This window comes from Rutidosis leptorrhynchoides, chromosome 4, assembly GCF_046630445.1.
Source record: "Rutidosis leptorrhynchoides isolate AG116_Rl617_1_P2 chromosome 4, CSIRO_AGI_Rlap_v1, whole genome shotgun sequence".
Lineage (NCBI taxonomy): Eukaryota > Viridiplantae > Streptophyta > Magnoliopsida > Asterales > Asteraceae > Rutidosis > Rutidosis leptorrhynchoides.
In genome coordinates, this window is record NC_092336.1 from 357,907,592 (window position 1) to 357,934,378 (window position 26,787).

Genomic DNA, 26,787 nt, shown 5'->3' on the forward strand with positions numbered 1-26,787 from the left:
GTAACGATTATCGTTGTAACGACATTTTAATGTATATATATCATATTAAGATATATTCATACATCATAATATCATGATAATGTAATAATTTAACATCTCGTTAGATATAATAAATAATGGGTTAACAACATTAAATGAGATCGTTAACTTAAAGGTTTCAAAACAACACTTACATGTAACGACTAACGATGACTTAACGATTCAGTTAAAATGTATATACATGTAGTGTATTTAGATGTATTAGTATACTTTTGAAAGACTTCAAGACACATATCAAAGTACTTCTACTTAACAAAAATACTTACAATTGCATTCTCATTCATTTTCATCAACAATTCTACTCGTATGCAACCGTATTCGTACTCGTACAATACCCAGCTCCTAGACGTATATACTATTGGTATATACACATAATAATTCAGCTCTTAGGAGCCCTAGATAGTCAACAAACATGTGAAACCAACAATTAGACAACTAGCATGACTTATGAGCAAGGAAACAAAAATAAGAACTTCTTTTAACCCCACTCACCTTCACCACTCACCACCTACTCCATTTCACTTCCAATTTTCTTCCCAATTCTCTCTCAAAACATACACACTCTTCCATGAACGTCTAAGTTACTATTTTTCCATCAAAAATCATCAAATACAAGCTTTGATTATTATCTATAATCATCATATAAACAATTACTCAAGAACACATCAAGAACACTTCCAAGTTTACAAGTTTACTTCCAAGTTTCCTAATCCATTCCAAGCAATCATCTAAGATCAAGAAACCTTTGTTATTTATTATAGGTTAGATTTCTAAATCAAGGTAATATTCATATTTAAGCTTTGATTCAATTTCTCTAACTATAACTATCTTAATTCGAGTAGTAATCTTACTTGAACTTGTTTTCGTGTCATGATTTTGCTTCAAGAACTTTCAAGCCATCCAAGGATTCTTTGAAGCTAGAACTATTTTTCTCATTTCCAGTAGGTTTATCCACAAAACCTAAGGTAGTAATGATATTCTTAACATTATTCGATTCATATATATAAAACTACCTTATTCGAAGGTTTAAACTTGTAATCACTAGAACATAGTTTAGTTAATTCTAAACTTGTTCGCAAACAAAAGTTAATCGTTCTAACTTGACTTTTAAAATTAACTAAACACATGTTCTATATCTATATGATATGCTAACTTAATGATTTAAAACCTGAAAACACGAAAAATACCGTAAAACCGGATATACGCCGTCGTAGTAATACCGCGGGCTGTTTTGGGTTAGTTAATTAAAAACTATGATAAAATTTGATTTAAAATTTTTTCTTCTGGGAAAATTATTTTTCTTATGAACATGAAACTATATCCAAAAATCATGGTTAAACTCAAAGTGGAAGTATGTTTTCCAAAATGGTCATCTAGACGTCGTTCTTTCGACAAAAATGACTACCTTTACAAAAATGACTTGTAATCTATATTTACAACTATAAACTTATACTTTTTATGTTTAGATTCATAAACTTAAGTTCAATATGAAACCACAGCAACTTGATTCACTCAAAACGGATTTAAAACGAAGAATTTATTGGTAAAACAAGATTGGATAATTTTTGCTTGTTGTAGCTACGTGAAAATTGGTAACAAATCTATATTAATCAAATCCTAAATAACTTATTGTATTATACATGTATTCTAATATATTATGTAATCTTGGGATACCATAGACACGTATGCAAATGTTTTGACATATCATATCGACCCATGTATATATATTATTTGGAACAACCATAGACACTCTATATGCAGTAATGTTGGAGTTAGCTATACAGGGTTGAGATTGATTCCAAAAATATATATACGTTGAGTTGTGATCTAGCCTGAGACATGTATACACTGGGTCGTGGATTGATTCAAGATAATATATATCGATTTATTTCTGTACATCTAACTGTGGACAACTAGTTGTAGGTTACTAACGAGGACAGCTGACTTAATAAACTTAAAACAGTAAAACGTATTAAAAATGTTGTAAATATATTTTAAACATACTTTGATATATATGTACATATTTTTTATAGGTTCGTGAATCGACCAGTGGTCAAGTCTTACTTCCCGACGAAGTAAAAATCTGTGAAAGTGAGTTATAGTCCCACTTTTAAAATCTAATATTTTTGGGATGAGAATACATGCAGCTTTATAAATGTTTTACAAAATAGACACAAGTACATGAAACTACTTTCTATGGTTAAATGATCGAAGCTAAATATGCCCCTTTTACTTGGTAACCTAAGAATTAGTAAACCAGTCTACTAATTGACGCGAATCCTAAATATAGATCTATTGGGCCCAACAAACCCCATCCGTTGTAGCGGATGCTTTAGTACTTCGAGTTTTTATATCATGTCCGATGGAAGTCCCAGAATGATGGGGATATTCTTATATGCATCTTGTTAATGTCGGTTACCAGGTGTTCACCATATGAATGATTTTTATCTCTATGTATGGGATGTATATTGAAATATGAAATCTTGTGGTCTATTATTACGATTTGATAATTATACAGGTTAAACCTATAAATCACCAATATTTTTGTTGACGTTTGAAGCATGTTTATTCTCAGGTGATTATTAAGAGCTTCCGCTGTTGCATGCTAAAATATGGACAAGATATGGTGTCAGCATGCTTGTATAATATTGTTTAAAACTGCATTCGAGATTTACTTTCTTGTAACATATTAATATTGTAAACCAACATGTATTGGTAGTGTGTAAGTGTGATATTTTTAGATTATCATTTCTGATAATCTAGGTGGTGTCCTTTTTGAAAGGACCCGTCCTAATCCATCCGAACGAAGTCCATATCGATTATAAACGATTCACAACAGTTGATTACATCACGAGGTACTTGACCTCTATATGATACATTTTACAAACACTGCATTCGTTTTTAAAAGACAAACTTTCATTTACATCAAAAGTTGACGGCAGGTATACCATTTCATAATATATCTAACTATAATTGATTTAATAATAATCTTGATGAACGCAACGACTCGAATGCAACGTCTTTTGAAATATGTCATAAATGACTCCAAGTAACATCTCTAAGATGAGCAAATGCATAGCGGAAGATTTCTTTCAAACCTAAGAATAAACATGCTTTAAAGTGTCAACTAAAAGGTTGGTGAGTTCATTAGTTTATCATAACAATCATTTCAATATTTTAATAGACCACAAGATTTCATATTTCCATTTCTCATAAACATACGTCCCATGCATAGAGACAAAAATATCATTCATATGGATTGAACACCTGGTAACCGACATTCACAATATACATATAAGAATATCCCCATCATTCCGGGATCCTCCATCGGACATGATATAAATTTCGAAGTACTAAAGCATCCGGTACTTTGGATGGGGCTTGTTGGGCCCGATAGATCTATCTTTAGAGTTCGCGTCAATTAGGGTGTCTGTTCCCTAATTCTTAGATTACTAGACTTAATAAAAAGGGGCATATTCGATTTCAATAATTCAACCATATAATGTAGTTTCACGTACTTGTGTCTATTTTATAAAACATTTATAAAAATTGCGCATGTATTCTCAGCCCCAAAAATATATGTTGTAAAAGCATTTAAAAAGGGATTAATGAAACTCACCTTATGTATTTTGTAGTAAAAATACATACAACGATATTGAACAATGCAGATTTGGCCTCGGATTCACGAACCTATATCATTTGTATATTTATTAATATTCATAGTTGTAATTGAACACATGTATATAATTGTATTAGTTATATTATTTATGTTAATAATATATATCTGTTTTATATGTTCATTTTGTATATAAAATATTAAATTTTGTTATGTTATATGTGTTAAATATAAATATATATATATATATATATATATATATATATATATATATATATATATATATATATTTATGTATATATTTCATTTGTTTATCAAAACAGTAGTTTTATTTTACTAAGTTAATATTAGAAAAAAAAAATAATGATAATAACATTAATAGTATACATATGTTAATAACAACCCTACTAGTGATAGTAACAATGATATTAATAATAGTACTTATAAAAGTATTAATTTTATTATTTATGATAGTTATGATATTAATGATTTACTAATAATAATAATAATAACTTAATTAAGAATTATAATATTAATAAAAATAATGATATTCTTAATAATGATGCATTTGTTTAATACTAATAATAATAATAGTACTAGTAATTGCAAAAGTGATACTAATACTGAAAATAATGATTGTTCGTATTATTTTCTTAATAACAATAATAATAATTCTAATCATAGTAATACTTATTTTAATATTAGTAATACTAATAATAACGTTAATAATACTTAATAACGTTACTTAATAATAAAAATGATAATAATACTAATCATAGTATTTATGTTAACGTAATAATAATAATGATAATAATAACTATAATAATAATAATAATACTAATACTAATACTAATAATTATAATAATAATAGACTTAAAAATAAAAGTGTGTATACCCTTAAGAGAGTTTTTCTAAAAAGAATTGCAACCAACCAGGCTCGAACCCTTAACCTCTCGTACACCCGATACCCCTCCTAACCGTTCCTCTGATTCTGTCTTTCTGATATTTACTCAGATTATATTTATTTAAACAAACTATTTCTGTTTCTTTTCCTCTTCCCCAATTTGATCGACCAAGCAAACTCAAATCACCACACAGAGTATTATTTATTTAATTTGGGCTGTGAAAAGAAAAAAAAAATACACAAATGATTTATACTTGTGTTATTAAATTACCAATCGCGTAAAAAAAATATATATAAATAAAGCGAACAGTATGCTGTTCGTAAAAAAAAAATCAAACTCAAATATTGATTTCAAATTCTAGATTGTTTTAGCTAAAACTTATAACATGAAATATGTGAGAAATCTTTCAAAGAAACTTTCCAAAACCTCAATTTAACTTGAATCGTAAAGAATAACACGAATTTAGATGAAGAACGAAGTTTTGACTTTTTGGAACATAAACTTTGACATCGAAATTAAACATCAATCGAAAGAATTGAAACGTGAAAACTTACAGAGAGTTTAGTTAGATCAATCCTAACAACTTTACATTTATAGATTTCGACAATTAGTTCAATTTCGAATTAAAAAAAACAAGCTGAGACAGAGGTTACGCTGAAGAGAAAAAAAAATATAATAACTGATTCTTCATAATTTCGCAGATGTGGTTATGTAAAGTCATTTGATAAACTGATTCCACAATTTAATAATTGATCAAAATTATTTTGTAGGGTTATTGAGGTGGACAGGGTTCACGGATTAGAGGAAGAAAAGAGGAAGCATGAAGCAAATAAAAAAAAATATCTGTGTTCTGGTACGCGTAAAAATATCAGTTTATATATATATATATATAATTTTTAACAATTTTAATTGATAAACATATTAAATATAATAACAATTAATAAATTCATTAAATATAATCATATGCTAAAATTATTAGTAAGTTACATATATTTAGTAATAATAATTCAGTAACTAATAAAATACTTAGTGACAAATAATAATAGAAATAATAATAATAATTTTATTCATTAAAATAATGCTAGTAATAAAAGTGATATCAATATTAGTGATTTTTAATAACTATAATAATATAAATAACAAAAATAATGTCAAATATTAATAATAATTATAATAATAATAAGAATAATGATGTTTGTAAAGTGATAATAATAATGTTATTAGCAATACTAATAATGTAACTAATTATATTATTAATGGCAGTATTAGTTATATAACAAATTATACATCACAAATTTCATGTCTCTGTAAAATATTAATAATACTATTATGAATATTAGTAGTAATTATAAAAGTAACTATAACCACTATATTTTTATGATGTATTAAATTATGTAATAACTAATAATCATATAATATGTTATATAATAACTTTGATTGAATATTTATTATATGTTTTACATATATTATAATTTAATAATTATATATTTTATATATAATTAATAACAATCATATATATAGATTCATAAATAATTATATGTATATATATAAATATATATTTTAACAATAGTTTAATTATTCTAAGTATTATTTTACATTTTAAACTTCAATTAATTAAAGTATATTTTATTAATTCAAAATATTATATCTATACTTATATTTATTTTTATATCTATATATGTATTTACGTATTTATTTATAAATAGTTGTTCGTGAATCGCCGGGACAGTCAAAGGGTAATTGCATTAATGAAAACACTTCAAAATGTTTGAGATTCAACAGTACAGACTTTGCTTATTGTGTTGAAAACATATAAAGATTAAAGTTTAAATTTGATCGGAAATTCCCGGGTCACTACACTTTTAACCTTGTCGATAAAATAAAAGTTATGATTTGTCTTAAATACGAATGCAATCTTTGAAAAATGTCTCATATAGAGGTCAAAACCTCGCAACGAAATCAATTAATATGGAACGTTTATAATCAATATGAACGGGACATTTCACAATACGCACCAAAAACGTTTCCATAACATTAGCAACCATCAAATATATCGCATACAAATAATGGTGGGGGAATGTGCCCCCTACATTTATGCTCAAGATAAGGCTTCACAACATTCAATCATATGTAACTTGGTCTAATTGCAAAAAGTTAACTCCTAGTCAAAATCAAAAGTCAAATCAAGCTTAAAACTAGGAGCATGCATTCTAGTATAGCAATTAGCCAAATCAACAAGCATAATAACTAACAAGTAAGGTTCAATTTTAATCACAACCCAGTTGGTCAAACTTAGTCAAAAGTCAAAGAATCAAGAATCCTAAATTCAAGTTAATCTCATACAAGCATGAAAGTTGGTTTGTTTTTGATCTAGACATAACATAGAAGCATAAAATGACCAATTGCATCATTACATTCTTAATTAAATAGCATCTTTGAAGAACCCTCAAATTGGGAAGAACCCTAAAAATTCAAAGTCTAAATTTTTAAAATCAAGTATGCAAATCATGTTAGGAATCATGATTATAACAATGATTCATCACCAATTTAGCATAAACATCATCAATTTCTTACAGATCTAGAAATGGAATGAAACAAGAACATAGCATGAAACATGCAATTAATTGATGAAAAGTGATAATGAAGCATGAATCTTACTTTACTCATGTTAGTTGATGATTAAAAATGCCAGAAATCTCCACAAAAGATGTTAATTTGATGCAGGGGGCCAAAGTAGCTGAGATTTGGTCACACTATGAGAGACTAAATGAAGTGAGTGGAGAAAATAAAGTGTTTGAGTCCTATTTAAAAGTTGACAGCCCAGGTACAGGAGCGCCGCACCTGAAGTAGGAGCGCCGTTCCTGCAGTACCAAAAGCACCGCTTTTCAAATTAGAACGTCGCTCTTGAGAAAACAAAACGCCGCTTTTCATAAGAAAAGTGCCATTCTTGGCTACTGTCCATTTTTGGTCCAAAATTACAAGTTAAAGCGTCGCTATTGAAGTAGAAGCGTCGCTCTTAGAAGACCAAAAGCGCCGATCCTTGGGCAAAAGCGCCTCTTTTGTACCTGGAGCAGTTTTGTAGTTTTAAAATTCATTTCAACTCATTCAAAAGTTATTTTTGACATTTTTTGGATTTACCCAAATGCATGAAATGCAACTATATGCAAATGCAAACTATAAAAAAACATAATATCATACAAGTCTAAATGAAATGCAATCCTAAATACACAACTATACACAAACGTGATTGTTTTGATCACGGGTCTATCACTTGACCCGTTTTAGCACAAAGGTGTCATTTTGGGTATAGCTTGATGTCATCAAGCTCAATACATTGATGTAATCTCTATAAACCTTCAGTCTATGACCATTAACCTTGAAAGTGTTCCCATTCCCATATAACTCCACATAACTCGTAGGATAAGCTTTTTTAACAATGTATAGACCCGTCCATCTAGATTTCAACTTACCGGGTGAAAACTTAAAGCGGGAGTTATAAAATAAGACCTAATCGTTGGGATTAAATTCTTTGGGACCTTTGAGTCAAGCATCGTGCCAACGCTTAGTTTTCTCTTTGTATACTAAAGAGTTGTCATATGCCTCTAACCTAAGCTCCTCTAATTCATGCAATTGGGTCACCCGTTTTTCCTTAGCTCTTTCTAGGTCTAGGTTTATCTCCTTAATTGCCCAAAATGCTTTGTGTTCAACTTCAACCGGAATATGACATGCCTTCCCATATACTAGACGAAAAGGTGTAGTTCCTATAGGTGTCTTGTAAGCGTTTCTAAATGCCCACAATGCTTCATCTAGTTTGGTTGACCAAATCTTAGGGTTATTACTAACCATCTTCTCCAAAATCCTTTTTAAGGCCCTATTAGTATTCTCAACTTGACCGCTAGTTTGGGGGTGGTAAGGTGTCAAAAAACGATGGTTTACACCATATTTTTCCATGACTCTCTCCATAAGACTATTAGCAAAATGTGTCCCTCGATCCGAGATCAATGCTTTCGGCACACCAAACCTAGCAAACAACGCTTTTAAAAACTTAACAACTACTCTCGCATCATTTGTTGGCAAGGCTTTGGCCTCGGTCCATTTCGAGACATAATCTACCGCCATCAAAATATAAACACACTTATTCGAGTTCGGGAATGGTCCCATGAAATCTAAACCCCATACATCAAACACCTGGCATATTTGAATGCCGGATTGGGGCATCTCATCCCTTTTAGAGATCGATCCCGACCTTTTGCATGAATCACATCGCTTAACTAAATCGTGTGCATCCTTGAAGATAGTGGGCAAATAAAACCTCAAATCGAACACCTTTTTCGAGGTGTGATTTGGACCAAAGTGGCCTCCCGTTGGCCCAATATGACAACTTCTTAAAATATCCCGGGCCTCTTGCCCATAAACGCATCTTCTAATCACTTGATCCGCCCCAATGCGGAACAAGTGTGGGTCATCCCAAAAATAATATCGTAAATCATTGAAAAACTTTTTCTTTTGTTGGTAGGACAAACCTTTTCGTAAAACATTTGACGCCAAGTAGTTTGCATAGTCGGCAAACCATGGGACTTCGTCAACTAGGTCGATTCTAATTAAGTGTTCATCCAGGAATGTGTCCCGAATTTTTGTCTCATTTAAAGGTTGGAGTCCCGGGTTGTCTAACCTTGATAAATGATCGGCCGCCACATTTTCAGCTCCCTTTTTATCCCTAATTTCTATATCAAACTCTTGCAAAAGTAGCACCCAACGAATCAAACGATGCTTTGCATCTTGCTTTTGAAAAAGGTACTTCAGCGCGGAGTGATCCGCGTAGACGGTTGTCTTTGAAAGTACAAGATAAGATCGAAACTTATCAAAAGCAAATACTACCGCAAGAAGCTCTTTCTCGATAGTGGTGTAGTTCAATTGGGCCCCATTTAGGGTTTTGCTTGCATAGTAAATCGGTCTGAAGTGTTGGTCAACTCTTTGACCAAGAACCGCACCTAGTGCATAATCGCTCGCATCGCACATCAATTCAAAGTCTTTGTCCCAATCGGGAGAGATAAGAATAGGTGGGTTAACTAACTTTTCCTTCAAAAAATTGAATGCCTCTATGCATTCATCATCAAACAAGAAAGGTTGGTCCTTTTCTAACAATTTGGTCTTTAGGCGGGCGATTTTTGAAATATCTTTTATGAATCGTCTATAAAACCCCGCATGCCCAAGAAAACTTCGGATGGCTTTTACATCCGATGGTCTAGGTAAGTCCTTTATCACACCAATTTTAGCCTTATCAACCTCAATTCCCGCCTTAGAAATTTTATGTCCCAAAACTATCCCCTCGTTAACCATAAAGTGACATTTTTTCCAATTAAGAACCAAATTTGCATTTTCACAACGTGTTAACATTTATCAAGATTTTTAAGACAATGGTTGAATGAATCTCCAAATAGCGAAAAATCATCCATGAAAACCTCCATAGTATCCTCAACCATATCTGAAAAAATAGCAAGCATACATCATTGGAATGTCCCCGAGGCATTGCATAGCCCAAAAGGCATCCTACGATACACAAATGTACCATAGGGACATGTAAAGGTCATCTTTTCTTGATCCTCAAGGTCTATCGAGATTTGGAAGTATCCCCGAAAACTCGTCAAGAAAGTAATAGAATTCTCTCCCGCTCAAACGTTCAATCATTTGATCGATGTAGGGGAGTGGGAAATGGTCTTTTCGTGTTGCGTCATTTAGACGTCTATAGTCAATGCATACTCGCCATCCTGTGATGGTTTGGGTTGGGACAAGCTCATTTTGGCCGTTTAAGATCACCGTGGTCCCACCCTTTTTGGGCACCACTTGGACGGGACTCACCCATGGCGAGTCGTATATTGGATAAATAAGCTCCGCAACCAAAAGTTTGATCACTTCCTTCTTGACAACCTCTTTCATGTTTGGGTTAAGTCTTCATTGCTGTTGGACAACCAGTTTGTAGTTCTCCTCCATGAGGATTTTGTGCGTGCAATATGATGGATTGATCCCCGGGATGTCCGTGGTCTTCCATGCTATGGCCTTATGGTGGGACTTAAGTAATGAGACAAGTCGGGTCTTTTGGTCTTGGGTGAGTTTCGAAGAAATAATCACCGAAAGTTGGTTTTCTTCCTTAAGATATGCATATTCAAGATGTTCGGGAAGTTCTTTAAGCTCAAGAGTCGGAGGCTCGTCCTATAAAGACTTGATTCGAAATATATCTTCATGAGGGATGGACTCAAATGACTCTTCCCGAATGGTCTCATCTTTACTTTCAAAATCATCAACATTAACATTCATTAATTCCTTAAAATCGGCCTCTAAATCCACAATCTCATTATCACAATTTGGTTGAACTCCGAAGTATCAACCTTTAAAAGTTTTTTAAGTTTATCATGCGCATGAAGGTCAATATGGTCAAAGGCATAGCACTCATCATCATCGGTGTTACTCAGTTGCTTCATAGCTTCCCGGATATTGATGGTCACATGTTCTTTGCCAACTCCAATATTAAGTTGGTTACGTTGTACTAAGATGATGGTGTCGGCAGTCGCCAAAAATGGTCTACCTAAGATGAGGGGGACTTGAAGGTCCTCCTTCATCTCTATGATAATAAAATCGACCGAGAACACCAAGGTGTCAATGCTAATTAAGATGTCCTCAGCGATGCCAATAGTGGTATCAAATGAATGGTTAGCCAATCTTATCCTAATTCGAGTTGGTTTAAGAGGTCCAAGACCAAGCCTCTCATAAAGTGAATTGGGCATTAGGTTAATGCTTGCACCCAAGTCGGCTAGTGCATTAAACACTTCCGATTTACCGAACTTACAAGGGAAAACAAATTTTCCCGGATCTCCTAACTTCTTAGGAATCCTTGGCCTTGATGCAAGAATCTTGTTGCACTCCTCTTAGATAAAGAAAGATGTTTTTTCATGATATTTACCCCTTTGAGATATTAGCTCCTTGATGAACCGACCGTAATTCGGCATTCCTTTAAGCACATCGGTGATAGGTAGGTTAACCGAGACGTTTTTCATCATTTCTTGAAACTTTTTGTATTGAGCCGTGTTAGGACCCCGAAGTTGTATAGTGTTAATGTGAAATAAGCTTAATTGATGGTTCTTAGAAGAGGGCTATATAAGGAACCTAAGTAGTCCTAATTAGATAGCCATTGCATTGTAACTGATTTCTAGAAGTTGTGGATTGTAAATCTTATTAATTCTCTCTAATACCGAATCTCCTTCACACTTACCGAATCTCATTCTAACTTGTCTTTTCTTCTAATCTCAACATGATCTGACCTATCATTTGGTATTAGAGCTTCCAGGGAGTGATATTACATCACTAGATCGATCCAGAGATTGAAGATTACAGAATCTGAGCACTCTCGGTATATTGAATCAGATTCGGTATAATCAAATCTGATAATCCGACGTTCAGATTCCTGTGATAAGTTCAGCGAAGGCGTATTAGGTTGATTAGAAAGAGTTTTAGTCATCATTACAGCTTTTTAACATCAATTATGGAGAATCAAGTTGATTTTTAGAGTTCGTGGCTAAAACTCTCTGTATTCATCAATTACAGCTTGATTCTGTAGTTAAGTAAAGATTTGAGGTTTCAGCTGTGATCGTGAGGTGTTTAATCACATTTCTGACGGTTTAATTTCATCAATTCTTCAAGTTTTGAAGATTTGATACACATTCGGTATCGTAACTGCCATACCGAATCTGCTTCAAAGCTATTAATTCTCAATCAGTGTTGCAGATGGTCTTGTGTTTGTGATTCTATCACATTCGGTTTGGTCATACATAGCTAATTGGTGTGATTTGAGAAAGGATTTGTTTGAATTCTAAGTTTTCATACTTAGACTCAGTATTATCAACTGCCACAGTTGATATTCGGTATCCTATACATTCGGTATCTTTGATATTTTGTGTGATACTAACTTGTTTCCTTATGCAGCAAGGTTACAGAATCTAATTCAAAGGAATTGAATTGTGTTTAAATTCAAATTCATACAGAATCTGACTACCGAGTTAGATACCGAATCAGGATCTCGGTATCACTTAATTCATTGGTTTTAAGTGTTCTCAGGCTACAAATCTTGTGGTTACCGAATCTATACTGAATCTGGGTGTGTTACTTGTATTTCTGATCAGTTTCTGATACAGAATCTAGTTTACTGAATCTGCTACAGTACAGAATCTGTACCGAATCTGCTACAGTAGCGAATCAGTTGCCGAATCTGATATTTGTGTTAGATTGTTGTGATTTTTCATCTTAGATTTAAGTAATACCGAATCTTTACTGAATCTACCTCATTTTCAAGATGTCTACTCAAGATACTTTGATCATTGGATCAGATTCCCGTCCTCCAGTGTTGTTTGATGGCAAGTACACTCAGTGGCTTCACCGTATCACTCAGTACATAGACTACAAGGGTGAGAAAGCAAAGTACATATGGGCTTCTCTGAGAGATGGTCCAGTTGTAGATTATCATCCGGATACTGGTATGCCAATTCCAATCTATGAACTTTCTGGTGATAAACGTGAGAGAGCTCAGGGTGACATAGAGGCATAGAACATTATTATACAAGCTATTCCGTATGAGTTGTTTGAAAATGTTGATAGCAACACAGCAGCAAAAGATATATGGGATGAGATCAAACGACAGCAAGAAGGTTATGACATGTCAGATGTTACTAAACTGAATAAGGCTCTGGGATTTTATGAAGATTTCAAGCAGGAACCTGATGAACCACTCAAGGATACCTACCGTCGTTTCAATGGTGTTCTCAATGAGTTGAAAAGGTGCAAGATCATAAAAGTAAATGTTGAAGTCAACATGAAATTTCTCAAAAAACTCAATGTTGATTGGCTTCCTTATGGAACCATTGTTCGATCGACCAAAGAGATTGACAAGCTGACTATTCATGAGCTTGTTGGAGTTCTTATGCATTACCAACCTGAAGTGTCTAAACTTCATGAAGGAAGGAAAGAGTCATCTCCAAGTGATCCTCTTGCTCTCATTGCTAAAAAGAAGAGCAAATCATTTACGACTTCCAAAAGCTTGTCCAAGAAAGTGCTTGTTGAAGAATCAACTGATTCTGAAGAGTTGAATCTATCTGATGTTGATGATTCTCACCTTGAATTAGTCAAGATGGCAGCCATGATCACAAAAGCCTTGAACAAATACAAGTTCAAAGGCAAATCAAGCAATCAACGCAAGAATTCATCGCCTTCCTCGTACTACAAGAAAGCTGATCAATCAAAACAACAACAATGTGCTGATGATTCCAAGAAGGATGATTCAATCTATTTCAATTGTGGCAAAGCTGGTCATTACTCTCGTGAGTGCAAGATGCCTAAGAAGAAGGATGCAGCTTACTACAAGAAGAAAATATTGATGGCTAAGATTGTAGAAACTGGGGGAGAGCTGAAACCGGTTGATGATACTTAGTTTAACTGGACTGACGATTCAGATTCAGAGGTTGAACATGCAAATGTTTGCAAGGTGACTAAGCTCATCAAAGCTACGGAAGCAATGGAGAATTCTGACTCAGCATCTGATAATGATGAGGTACAATCATCTGAAATTCCACCTGATTTTATCAAAGTGCAAAATGACATGATGAAGAATTTGGTCTCAATGTCAAAAGAAGTCAAATGTTTAAAATCTGAAAACAAGGTTTTAAAAGATAAAACCAAACTTTTTAAGACCAAACCATCTTCATCTAAATTACAATTGGAATTGCAAAGATTGACGGTCCAACTCAGCTCCACAGAAACAGAGTTGGAAGATCTTAAAAAATCAATTCATCCGATTAAGGCCGAAAGGACTGATTATCGTCTAAAATCGGAACGACTTGCAGAAAAAGTTCAATTTCTAGAAAAAGATCTTTCTGATTTGAAAATTCAACATGAACCCACACTTTCAAAGCTAAACAAGAAAATTATTCAATTGAAAAACACCATAATTGAAAAGAACTCTGAAATCTCTTCGTTGTCAAAAGAGTCTTTTCAAATGAAAGCACAACTTGCTCGATATGAGGAAAAACTCTATCGAACAGATCAATCCAAAGCTATCATGAATATGGAACTTTTAAAACAAACGATTTTCATAAATAGACCAAAAACAATTCATGGTGACAAGTGGGGGTTGGGTTATGAAGATCCTAAGATCTTAGAAAATGCTTCCAAAAAGATTCCAGGATTATATCATTCTGATTACTTTCAAGCTGGTTTACCATATTATTTTGTGCATGCTTCTGATGCTGATTTTGATGATATTATTGTTAATCGCAAATCTAGGAAATACCATCAAATTAGCTTAATGTATGAGAAAATCAATGCTAAAATGGGTAAATCAAATTCTGATTTGTTGAAGGAACTTGTTGAAACTGAAAAGAATATGCAACGTGAAAATTATGTGCCTAAGCGTAGACTGGTTTATATCCCAACACTTATGCTAAAGAAATATATTTTAATGCTTGAGAATGAAGTGTTTAACAAACCTAGTTCTAGCATTATTCCCATAGATGAGGTGTTTGATGAACCAACTTTTGATGTGAAACCAATTCTACCGGCTTTACCTGCATGTTCTGATAATGTTTTCCGTGAAGACCTAGCACATGAACTAACTGTCTTCTTTAAGACAGAATCCCTAGGTCAAACTGATTTTGATGTAAAGGTAGAACCTCGAGATGAACCAAATGTTGAAAACGTGATAGATTTTGACATAACAATTAATGAATTTTATGAAAACATACCTGTTGTACGAAACTTGAAACGTATATTAGGTATAGTTGAAAAGGAAAATGTTGATTTGCAACTTAAGTGTCAATCATTAGAACAAATGCTTGCTTTGTGTGATAAATTGCCTCCACTTCCTAAGAAAAAAATGTACTTATGATTTTACGGAAGGTGAAGTGCTTGTTTCTGCAGAGGAATTATGTCTTGAAATTAAGAGCTTAAAATAAAAAATAATTCAACTGAAACAGGCTAAAAAACTTAAGCAATCATCTACTATTGAAACCAATGTGTCTGAATGTGTTGGTAGGATTTATAAGAAGGGGAAGGGAACAACAACATCTACGGATGCAAAACCCATTACTATTCTTAAAAACCCATTACATTCTCAATTTGGTAAACGTGTTTCAAAAGTTGCACCTTCAACACAATTTGTTGTCAAGAAACTTCATTCAGAAAATGGTTCTGTGTTAACTGAAAAGATTCCTATGATTCTAATGTCAAATCAATCAAAGGAAAGTCTTTTACCGAAATCAATCAAGTCAACACAACACACGAGTCCAAAATATGATGCAAAGGAACGTAAAATCAATTTGTAAGTTTTTCAAAATCAATCATCTCATGTGTCAACTGAAAAGTTTGGACGTCTGTATGGGCTCCTAAGTCCACGACTAAGAAAGTAGCAACTAAACCAAAGAAATCTACTAGTCGACTTAGAAAATCATCTCATGTTTTTTGATTTTCATCTGTGAACAAAACATCTACTTGGAATAAGTTGTGTGTTAAGACTTATGATAACAATGTAAAACTTGATATTGCGTATGATGCTTCATGTAATGTGGTTTAAAATGATGCTTTATTTTCTAAATTGCATGATGCTTTACGTGATTATCTCGTTGTTGATCCAAAGTTTATTGTTGGTACTAACCGTAAAGGAACCAAGAAACTTTGGGTACCTAAACTCTAGGAAATTAACATTTACAGGGTTTCGACGTCTGTGTTTGGTATATCGATTCCGGTTGCTCTCGACACATGACGGGCGATAAATTCTTGCTTGTCAATTTCGTTGACAAATTCTTAGGAATGGTTACTTTTGGAAATGATGAGATTGCAGCAATAACGGGTTATGGAGATTTTGTGAAAAATGGCATAACGATCAAACGGGTCTCATATGTTGAGGGTTTGGGGTGCAGTTTATTTAGTGTCAGCCAATTATGTAACGGAGATCTCAAGGTTTTGTTTGAATGTCGTCAATGCTCGGTGAAATCCACCGATGGAAATGATCTCCTTGTTGGTAAACGTTGTGGTTCACTTTATACTATTGACCTCAATGATGCACCATCACATGGAACCATGTGTTTGGTCACTCCTTCAACAAAGGAAAATTCATGGTTATGGCATCATCGGATGTCTCACCTGAATTACAAGGGTATTAATCGACTCGTCTCTAAAGACTTAGTTAATGGTATTCCAAGCTTTCAATATGATAAGCATCATGTGTGTCCATCATGTGAAATGGGTAAGCTGAAACGGACTAATCATCCACTTAAGCAACACCCCAGTACTTCATCTTCCTTGCAATTATTACATATGGACTTATGTGGACCCATGAGGATTTCTAGTCTTGGTGGCCGGAAACATGTGCTTGTCATTGTTGATGATTATACCCGATTTACATGGATTTTCCATCTACGAACAAAGTCAGAAACCCCCGCCATTATCATTGAGTTCATTAAAAAGACTCAACGCTCTTTTAGCAAACATGTTAAGAGTATTCGAACTGATAATGGGACAGAATTTAAGAATGACTTGCTTGATAGTTATTTGAAAGACCAAGGCATTGAACATCAGTTCTTTGTTGCACGAACCCCTCAACAGAATGGAGTAGTCGAACGACATAATCGTACGTTGTGCGAAGCAGCTCGAACGATGCATGCTTACTCCAAACTACCTCCGAAAATGTGGGGGAAAGCCATTTCTACTGCATGTTATACCCAAAATCGTTCCATCATTAATAGACGTTTTGATAAAACTTCTTATGAGTTACTATATAGTAGAAGCCCGAATGTCAAATATTTTCGTGTCTTTGGTTGTATATGCTATGTGCTTAACGATTTTGACAGCCTCGGAAAGTTTGATCCTCATGGCGATCAGGCCATATTTCTTGGTTATTCTTCGAACAAAGTTGCCTATTGTGTTTATCACAAACGGACAAAGACGATTAAGGAAAGCATTAATTTAAGGTTCAATGAATTATCGGGAATGGCTTTTAAACAACTCAGTTCAAAACCCGATCCTAACCTGTCTATTACTTCTTCCGCGCAAAACTCAATTTTCTTAAAGAAGGGTGTTCCTACGGTAACAACAGAGGAACTGGATGTCTTGTTTGATAGTCTTTATGCTCCTCAACGGAATACAAATGTTCAAACCGTACCGGTTACACCATCACAGTCAACTACTGTGGAGACTCAATCAAGTCTTTTCGATGAAGCTATAATACCAACTGATTCACCCGTTGCTTCTTCATCATCCCTTCCTCCTCCAGATACAGATAATCTTGAACCAATTCAAGATTCATCCGTTGATACAACTCCAGTTGTTTCTCCAGATTCTCAATTGAATCCATTAGATGGTATTACATCAGATCAAACGGATCAAGGCTCAACGTCAACTACTGTTGATGTTTCAATGGATACCACTGATGTATAACCTCTTCCACATAACAATCGATCTACTAAAAGTTATCCAATTGATCTTATCATTGGTGATGCATCTGCTCCAGTCTCAACTCGAAGGGCGACTCGGAATATGTGTTTATACACTGCCTTTCTTAGTAAGATTGAACCAACAACGGTTGCTCAAGCTTTACTAGATCCGTATTGGGTAGTAGCAATGCAAGAAGAGATCAGTCAATTTGATCGTTTGAAAGTATGGCAATTAGTTCCAAGACTAACGGGTCAACGACCAATAGGGGTTAAGTGGATTTTTAAGATCAAGAAGGATTCTGATGGAATTGTGGTTCAAAATAAGGAATGTCTTGTGGCTAAGGGATATCGACAACAAGAGGGTATTGATTATGACGAAACGTTTGCTTCGGTTGCTAGGATTGAGGCTATTCATCTTTTCCTTGCATTTGCTTCTCATATGAAGTTCACGGTGTTTCAAATGGATGTCAAAACTGCTTTTCTGAACGGTCATCTTCAAGAAGAAGTTTATGTTGATCAACAAGAAGGCTTTGTCGATCCCATTCATCCAAACCACGTCTATTACTTGGAGAAATCTTTATATGGTCTGAAGCAAGCACCGCGTGCATGGTACGAGACCTTAACAAAGTATTTGCTGGACAATGGCTTCTCTCGTGGAACGATTGATACAACGCTATTCATCCGTAAAAACCACGGTCACATTCTCTTGGTTCAAATTTACATTGATGATATTATTTTTGGTTCCACATCCCCTGCCTTATGCAAAGAATTTGGTGACCTTCTGGCCAACAAATTCGAAATGAGCATGCTTGACCAGTTAAATTTCTTCTTGGGGTTACAAGTAAAACAATTACCAAATGGGATTTTTATTAGTCAAACAAAGTATATCAAAGATATGCTAAAACGTTTTAAAATGACTGATTTAAAACCAATGACAACCCCAATGAGGACTTTACTGGATACTGATGCTAATGGGGAACCCTTTGACGTTACACTTTATCGAAGCATGGTTGGTTCTTTAATGTATCTGACTGCAAGTCAACCAGACATTACACTTGCTGTAACTATCTGTGCCCGCTTTCAGTCCAACCCTAAGAAATCTCATTCCAAAGCGGTTGTTAGGATTTTTCAGTACCTTAAAGGTACACCTAACCTTGGGATCTGGTATCCTCATGGATCCGATTTCAATCACACTTGAAATGTCCCGTTCTTATTGATTAAAAACGTTCCATATTAATTGATTTTGTTGCGAGGTTTTGACCTCTATATGAGTTGTTTTTCAAAGACTGCATTCATTTTTAAAACAAACCATAACCTTTATTTCATAAATAAAGGTTTAAAAAGCTTTACGTAGATTATCAAATAATGATAATCTAAAATATCCTGTTTACACACGACCATTACATAATTGTTTACAATACAAATATGTTACATCGAAATCAGTTTCTTGAATGCAGTTTTTACACAATATCATACAAACATGGACTCCAAATCTTGTCCTTATTTTAGTATGCAATAGCGAAAGCTCTTAGTATTCACCTGAGAATAAACATGCTTTAAACGTCAACAAAAATGTTGGTGAGTTATAGGTTTAACCTATATATATCAAATCGTAACAATAGACCACAAGATTTCATATTTTAATACACATCCCATACATAGAGATAAAAATCATTCATATGGTGAACACCTGGTAACCGACATTAACAAGATGCATATATAAGAATATCCCCATCATTCCGGGACACCCTTCGGATATGATATAAATTTCAAAGTACTAAAGCATCCGGTACTTTGGATGGGGTTTGTTATGCCCAATAGATCTATCTTTAGGATTCGCGTCAATTAGGGTGTCTGTTCCCTAATTCTTAGATTACCAGACTTAATAAAAAGGGGCATATTCGATTTCGATAATTCAACCATAGAATGTAGTTTCACGTACTTGTGTCTATTTTTTAAATCATTTATAAAACCTGCATGTATTCTCATCCCAAAGATATTAGATTTTAAAAGTGGGACTATAACTCACTTTCACAGATTTTTACTTCGTCGGGAAGTAAGACTTGGCCACTGGTTGATTCACAAACCTATAACAATATATAAATATATATCAAAGTATGTTCAAAATATATTTATAAAACTTTTAATACATTTTGATGTTTTAAGTTTATTAAGTCAGCTGTCCTCGTTAGTAACCTACAACTAGTTGTCCACAGTTAGATGTACAGAAATAAATCGATAAATATTATCTTGAATCAATCCACGACCCAGTGTATACGTATCTCAGTATTGATCACAACTCAAACTATATATATATTATGGAATCAACCTCAACCCTGTATAGCTAACTCCAACATTCACATATAGAGTGTCTATGGTTGTTCCGCAATATATATATAGATGGGTCGACATGATAGGTCGAAACATTGTATACATGTCTATGGTATCTCAAGATTACATAATATACAATATAAGTTGATTAGGTTATGTTGGAATAGATTTATTACTAACTTTCACGTAGGTAAAATGAGTAGTTTTTATCAATCTTGTTTTACACGCCATTTCTTCGTTTCTAATCCGTTTTGAGTGATTCCAGTGGCCATGGTTTCATATTGAACTTAAATTTATGAATCTAAACAGAAAATGTATAAGTTTATAGTCAAAAATACAAGTTACAAGTCGTTTTTGAAAGAGGTAGTCATTTTCGTCGAAAGAACGACATCTTGATGACCATTTTGAAAAACATACTTTCACTTTGAGTTTAACCATGATTTTTGGATATAGTTTCATGTTCATAAGAAAAATCATTTTTCCAGAAGTATAGCTTTTAAATCAAAGTTCTTCTTAGCTTTTAATTATCCCAACCAAAACAGCCCCCGATTTTACTACGACGGCGTATATCCAGTTTTATGGTGTTTATCGTGTTTCCGGGTTTTAAATCATTAAGTTAGCATATCATATAGATATAGAACATGTGTTTAGTTGATTTTAAAAGTCTATTTAGAAGGATTAACTTTATTTGCGAACAAGTTTAGAATTAACTAAACTATGTTCTAGTGATTACAAGTTTATAACGTTGAATAAGACAGCTTTTTATGTATGAATCGAATGATGTTATGAACATCATTACTACCTCAAGTTCCTTGGATAAACCTACTAGAAATGAGAAAATGGATCTAGCTTCAAAGGATCCTTGGATGGCTTGAAAGTTCTTGAAGCAAAATCATGACACGAAAACAATTTCAAGTAAGATTTTCACTTGAAATAAGATTGTTATAGTTATAGAAATTGAATTAAAGTTTGAATATGATTATTACCTTGTATTAGAAACATAACCTACTGTAAGTAACAAAGGTTTCTTGATCTTGGATGATTACTTGGAATGGATTTAGAAAACTTGGAAGTAAACTTGCAATCTTGGAAGTATTCTTGATTTTATGAAACTAGAACTTTTGGAATTTATGAAGAACACTTAGAACTTGAAGATAGAACTTGAGAGAGATCAATTAGATGAAGAAAATTGAAGAATGAAAGTGTTTGTAGGTGTTTTTGGTCGTTGGTGTATGGATTGGATATAAAGGATATGTAATTTTGATTTCATGTAAATAAGTCATGAATGATTACTCATATTTTTGTAATTTTATGAGATATTTCATTCTAGTTGCCAAATGATGGTTCGCACATGTGTTAGGTGACTCACATGGGCTGCTAAGAGCTGATCATTGGAGTGTATATACCAATAGTACATACATCTAAAAGCTGTGTTGTACGAGTACAAATACGGGTGCATACGAGTAGAATTGTTGATGAAACTGAACGAGGATGTAATTGTAAGCATTTTTGTTAAGTAGAAGTATTTTGATAAGTGTCTTGAAGTCTTTCAAAAGTGTATGAATACATATTAAATCACTACATGTATATACATTTTAACCTAGTCGTTAAGTCATCGTTAGTCTTTACATGTAAGTGTTGTTTTGAAACCATTAGGTTAACGATCTTGTTAAGTTTTGTTAACCCAATGTTTATAATATCAAATGAGATTTTTAATTATTATATTATCATGATATTATGATGTATGAATATCTCTTAATATGATATATATACATTAAATGTCGTTACAACGATAATCGTTACATATATGTCTCGTTTCAAAATCATTAAGTTAGTAGTCTTGCTTTTACATATGTAGTTCATTGTTAATATACTTAATGATATGTTTACTTATCATAATATCATGTTAACTATATATATATATATATATATATATATATATATATATATATATATATATATATATATATATATATATATATATATATATGTCATCATATAGTTTTTACAAGTTTTAACCTTCGTGAATCACCGGTCAACTTGGGTGGTCAATTGTCTATATGAAACCTATTTCAATTAATCAAGTCTTAACAAGTTTGATTGCTTAACATGTTGGAAACACTTAATCATGTAAATAACAATTTCATTTAATATATATATATAAACATGGAAAAATCGGGTCACTACAGTACCTACCCGTTAAATAAATTTCGTCCCGAAATTTTAAGCAGTTGGAGGTGTTGACGTATCTTCTGGAAATAAATGCGGGTATTTCTTCTTCATCTGATCTTCTCGTTCTCAGGTGAACCCGGGTCTTCTACGAGCATTCCATCGAACCTTAACAATTGGTATCTTGTTTTGCTTAAGTCTTTTAACCTCACGATCCATTATTTCGACGGGTTCTTCGATAAATTGAAGTTTTTCGTTGATTTGGATTTCATCTAACGGAATAGTGAGATCTTCTTTAGCAAAACATTTCTTCAAATTCGAGACATGGAAAGTGTTATGTACAGCCGCGAGTTGTTGAGGTAACTCAAGTCGGTAAGCTACTGGTCCGACACGATCAATAATGTTGAATGGTCCAATATACCTTGGATTTAATTTCCCTCATTTACCAAATCGAACAACGCCTTTCCAAGGTGCAACTTTAAGCATGACCATCTCTCCAATTTCAAATTCTATATCTTTTCTTTTAATGTCAGCGTAGCTCTTTTGTCGACTTTGGGCGGTTTTCAACCGTTGTTGAATTTGGATGATCTTCTCGGTAGTTTCTTGTATTATCTCCGGACCCGTAATCTGTCTATCCCCCACTTCACTCCAACAAATCGGAGACCTGCACTTTCTACCATAAAGTGCTTCAAACGGCGCCATCTCAATGCTTGAATGGTAGCTGTTGTTGTAGGAAAATTCTGCTAACGGTAGATGTCGATCCCAACTGTTTCCGAAATCAATAACACATGCTCGTAGCATGTCTTCAAGCGTTTGTATCATCCTTTCGCTCTGCCCATCAGTTTGTGGATGATAGGTAGTACTCATGTCTAGACGAGTTCCTAATGCTTGCTGTAATGTCTACCAGAATCTTGAAATAAATCTGCCATCCCTATCAGAGATAATAGAGATTGGTATTCCATGTCTGCAGACGACTTCCTTCAAATACAGTCGTGCTAACTTCTCCATCTTGTCATCTTCTCTTATTGGCAGGAAGTGTGCTGATTTGGTGAGATGATCAACTATTACCCAAATAGTATCAAAACCACTTGCAGTCCTTGGCAATTTAGTGATGAAATCCATGGTAATGTTTTCCCATTTCCATTCCGGGATTTCGGGTTGTTGAAGTAGACCTGATGGTTTCTGATGCTCAGCTTTGACCTTAGAACACGTCAAACATTCTCCTACGAATTTAGAAACATCGGCTTCCATACCCGGCCACCAAAAATGTTTCTTGAGATCCTTGTACATCTTCCCCGTTCCAGGATGTATTGAGTATCTGGTTTTATGAGCTTCTCTAAGTACCATTTCTCTCATATCTCCAAATTTTGGTACCCAAATCCTTTCAGCCCTATACCGGGTTCCGTCTTCCCGAATATTAAGATGCTTCTCCGATCCTTTGGGTATTTCATCCTTTAAATTTCCCTCTTTTAAAACTCCTTGTTGCGCCTCCTTTATTTGAGTAGTAAGGTTATTGTGAATCATTATATTCATAGATTTTACTCGAATGGGTTCTCTGTCCTTCCTGCTCAAGGCGTCGGCTACCACATTTGCCTTCCCCGGGTGGTAACGAATCTCAAAGTCGTAATCATTCAACCATTCAATCCACCTACACTGCCTCATATTCAGTTGTTTTTGATTAAATATGTGTTGAAGACTTTTGTGGTCGGTATATATATACTTTTAACCCCATATAAGTAGTGCCTCCAAGTCTTTAATGCAAAAACAACCGCGCCTAATTCCAAATCATGTGTCGTATAATTTTGTTCATGAATCTTCAATTGTCTAGACGCATAAGCAATCACCTTCGTTCGTTGCATTAATACACAACCGATACCTTGCTTTGATGCGTCACAATAAATCACAAAATCATCATTCCCTTCAGGCAATGACAATATAGGTGCCGTAGTTAGCTTTTTCTTCAATAACTGGAACGCTTTCTCTTGTTCATCCTTCCATTCAAATTTCTTCCCTTTATGCGTTAATGCAGTCAAGGGTTTTGCTATTCTGGAAAAGTCTTGGATGAACCTTCTGTAGTAACCAGCTAGTCCTAAAAACTGGCGTATGTGTTTCGGAGTTTTCGGGCTTTCCCAATTTTCAACAGTTTGTATCTTTGCCGGATCCACCTTAATACCTTCTTTGTTCACTATGTGACCGAGGAATTGAACTTCTTCCAACCAAAATGCACACTTTAAAAACTTAGCGTACAATTCTTCCTTCCTCAATACTTCTAACACCTTTCTCAAATGTTCACCGTGTTCTTGGTCATTCTTTGAGTAAATAAGTATGTCATCAATGAAAATGTAGTGACCCGAACTTTTCCATGTTTATATATATTAATTGAGATTGATATTTACATGATTAAATGTTTCCAACATGTTAAGCAATCAAACTTGTTAAGACTTGATTAATTGAAATATGTTTCATATAGACAATTGACCACCCAAGTTGACCGGTGATTCACGAACGTTAAAACTTGTAAAAACTATATGATGACATATATATGGATATATATATATATAGTTAACATGATACTATGATAAGTAAACATATCATTAAGTATATTAACAATGAACTACATATGTAAAAACAAGACTACTAACTTAATGATTTTTAAACGAGACATATATGTAACGATTATCGTTGTAAAGACATTTAATGTATATATATCATATTAAGAGATATTCATAAATGATAATATCATGATAATATAATAATTTAAAATCTCATTTGATATTATAAACATCGGGTTAACAACATTTAACAAGATCGTTAACCTAAAGGTTTCAAAACAACACTTACATGTAACGACTAACGATGACTTAACGACTCAGTTAAAATGTATATACATGTAGTGTTTTAATATGTATTTATACCCTTTCAAAATACTTCTACTTAACAAAAATGCTTACAATTACATCCTCGTTCAGTTTCATCAACAATTCTACTCGTATGCACCCGTATTCGTACTCGTACAATACACAGCTTTTAGATGTATGTACTATTGGTATATACACTCCAATGATCAGCTCTTAGCAGCCCATGTGAGTCACCTAACACATGTGGGAACCATCATTTGGAAACTAGCATGAAATATCTCATAAAATTACAAAAATATGAGTAATCATTCATGACTTATTTACATGAAAACAAAATAACATATCCTTTATATCTAATCCATACACCAACGACCAAAAACACCTACAAACACTTTAATTCTTCAATTTTCTTCATCTAATTGATCTCTCTCAAGTTCTATCTTCAAGTTCTAAGTGTTCTTCATAAATTCTACAAGTTCTAGTTACATAAAATCAAGAATACTTTCAAGTTTGCTAGCTCACTTCCAATCTTGTAAGGTGATCATCCAACCTCAAGAAATCTTTGTTTCTTACAGTAGGTTATCATTCTAATACAAGGTAATAATCATATTCAAACTTTGGTTCAATTTCTATAATTATAACAATCTTATTTCAAGTGATGATCTTACTTGAACTTGTTTTCGTGTCATGATTCTGCTTCAAGAACTTCGAGCCATCCAAGGATCCATTGAAGCTAGATCCATTTTTCTATTTTCCAGTAGGTTTATCCAAGGAACTTAAGGTAGTAATTATGTTCATAACATCATTCGATTCATACATATAAAGCTTTCTTATTCGAAGGTTTAAACTTGTAATCACTAGAACATAGTTTAGTTAATTCTAAACTTGTTCGCAAACAAAAGTTAATCCTTCTAACTTGACTTTTAAAATCAACTAAACACATGTTCTATATCTATATGATATGCTAACTTAATGATTTAAAACCTGGAAACACGAAAAACACCGTAAAACCGGATTTACGCCGTCGTAGTAACCCCGCGGGCTGTTTTGGGTTAGTTAATTAAAAACTATGATAAACTTTGATTTAAAAGTTGTTATTCTGAGAAAATGATTTTTATTATGAACATGAAACTATATCCAAAAATTATGGTTAAACTCAAAGTGGAAGTATGTTTTCTAAAATGGTCATCTAGACGTCGTTCTTTCGACTGAAATGACTACCTTTATAAAAACGACTTGTAACTTATTTTTCCGACTATAAACCTATACTTTTTCTGTTTAGATTCATAAAATAGAGTTCAATATGAAACCATAGCAATTTGATTCACTCAAAACGGATTTAAAATGAAGAAGTTATGGGTAAAACAAGATTGGATAATTTTTCTCATTTTAGCTACGTG

The 26,787-nt window shown here is 33.4% G+C and overlaps 1 protein-coding gene across 1 annotated transcript; it reads right to left on the reverse strand.

Annotated features, from left to right (window-relative positions):
• Positions 1-10,895: 10,895 nt before the first annotated feature.
• LOC139841789 (uncharacterized) lies at positions 10,896-11,342 on the reverse strand. Its single transcript, XM_071831989.1, has one exon. It carries the CDS (start codon positions 11,340-11,342, stop codon positions 10,896-10,898), a length of 447 nt encoding a protein of 148 aa, XP_071688090.1.
• Positions 11,343-26,787: the final 15,445 nt, after the last annotated feature.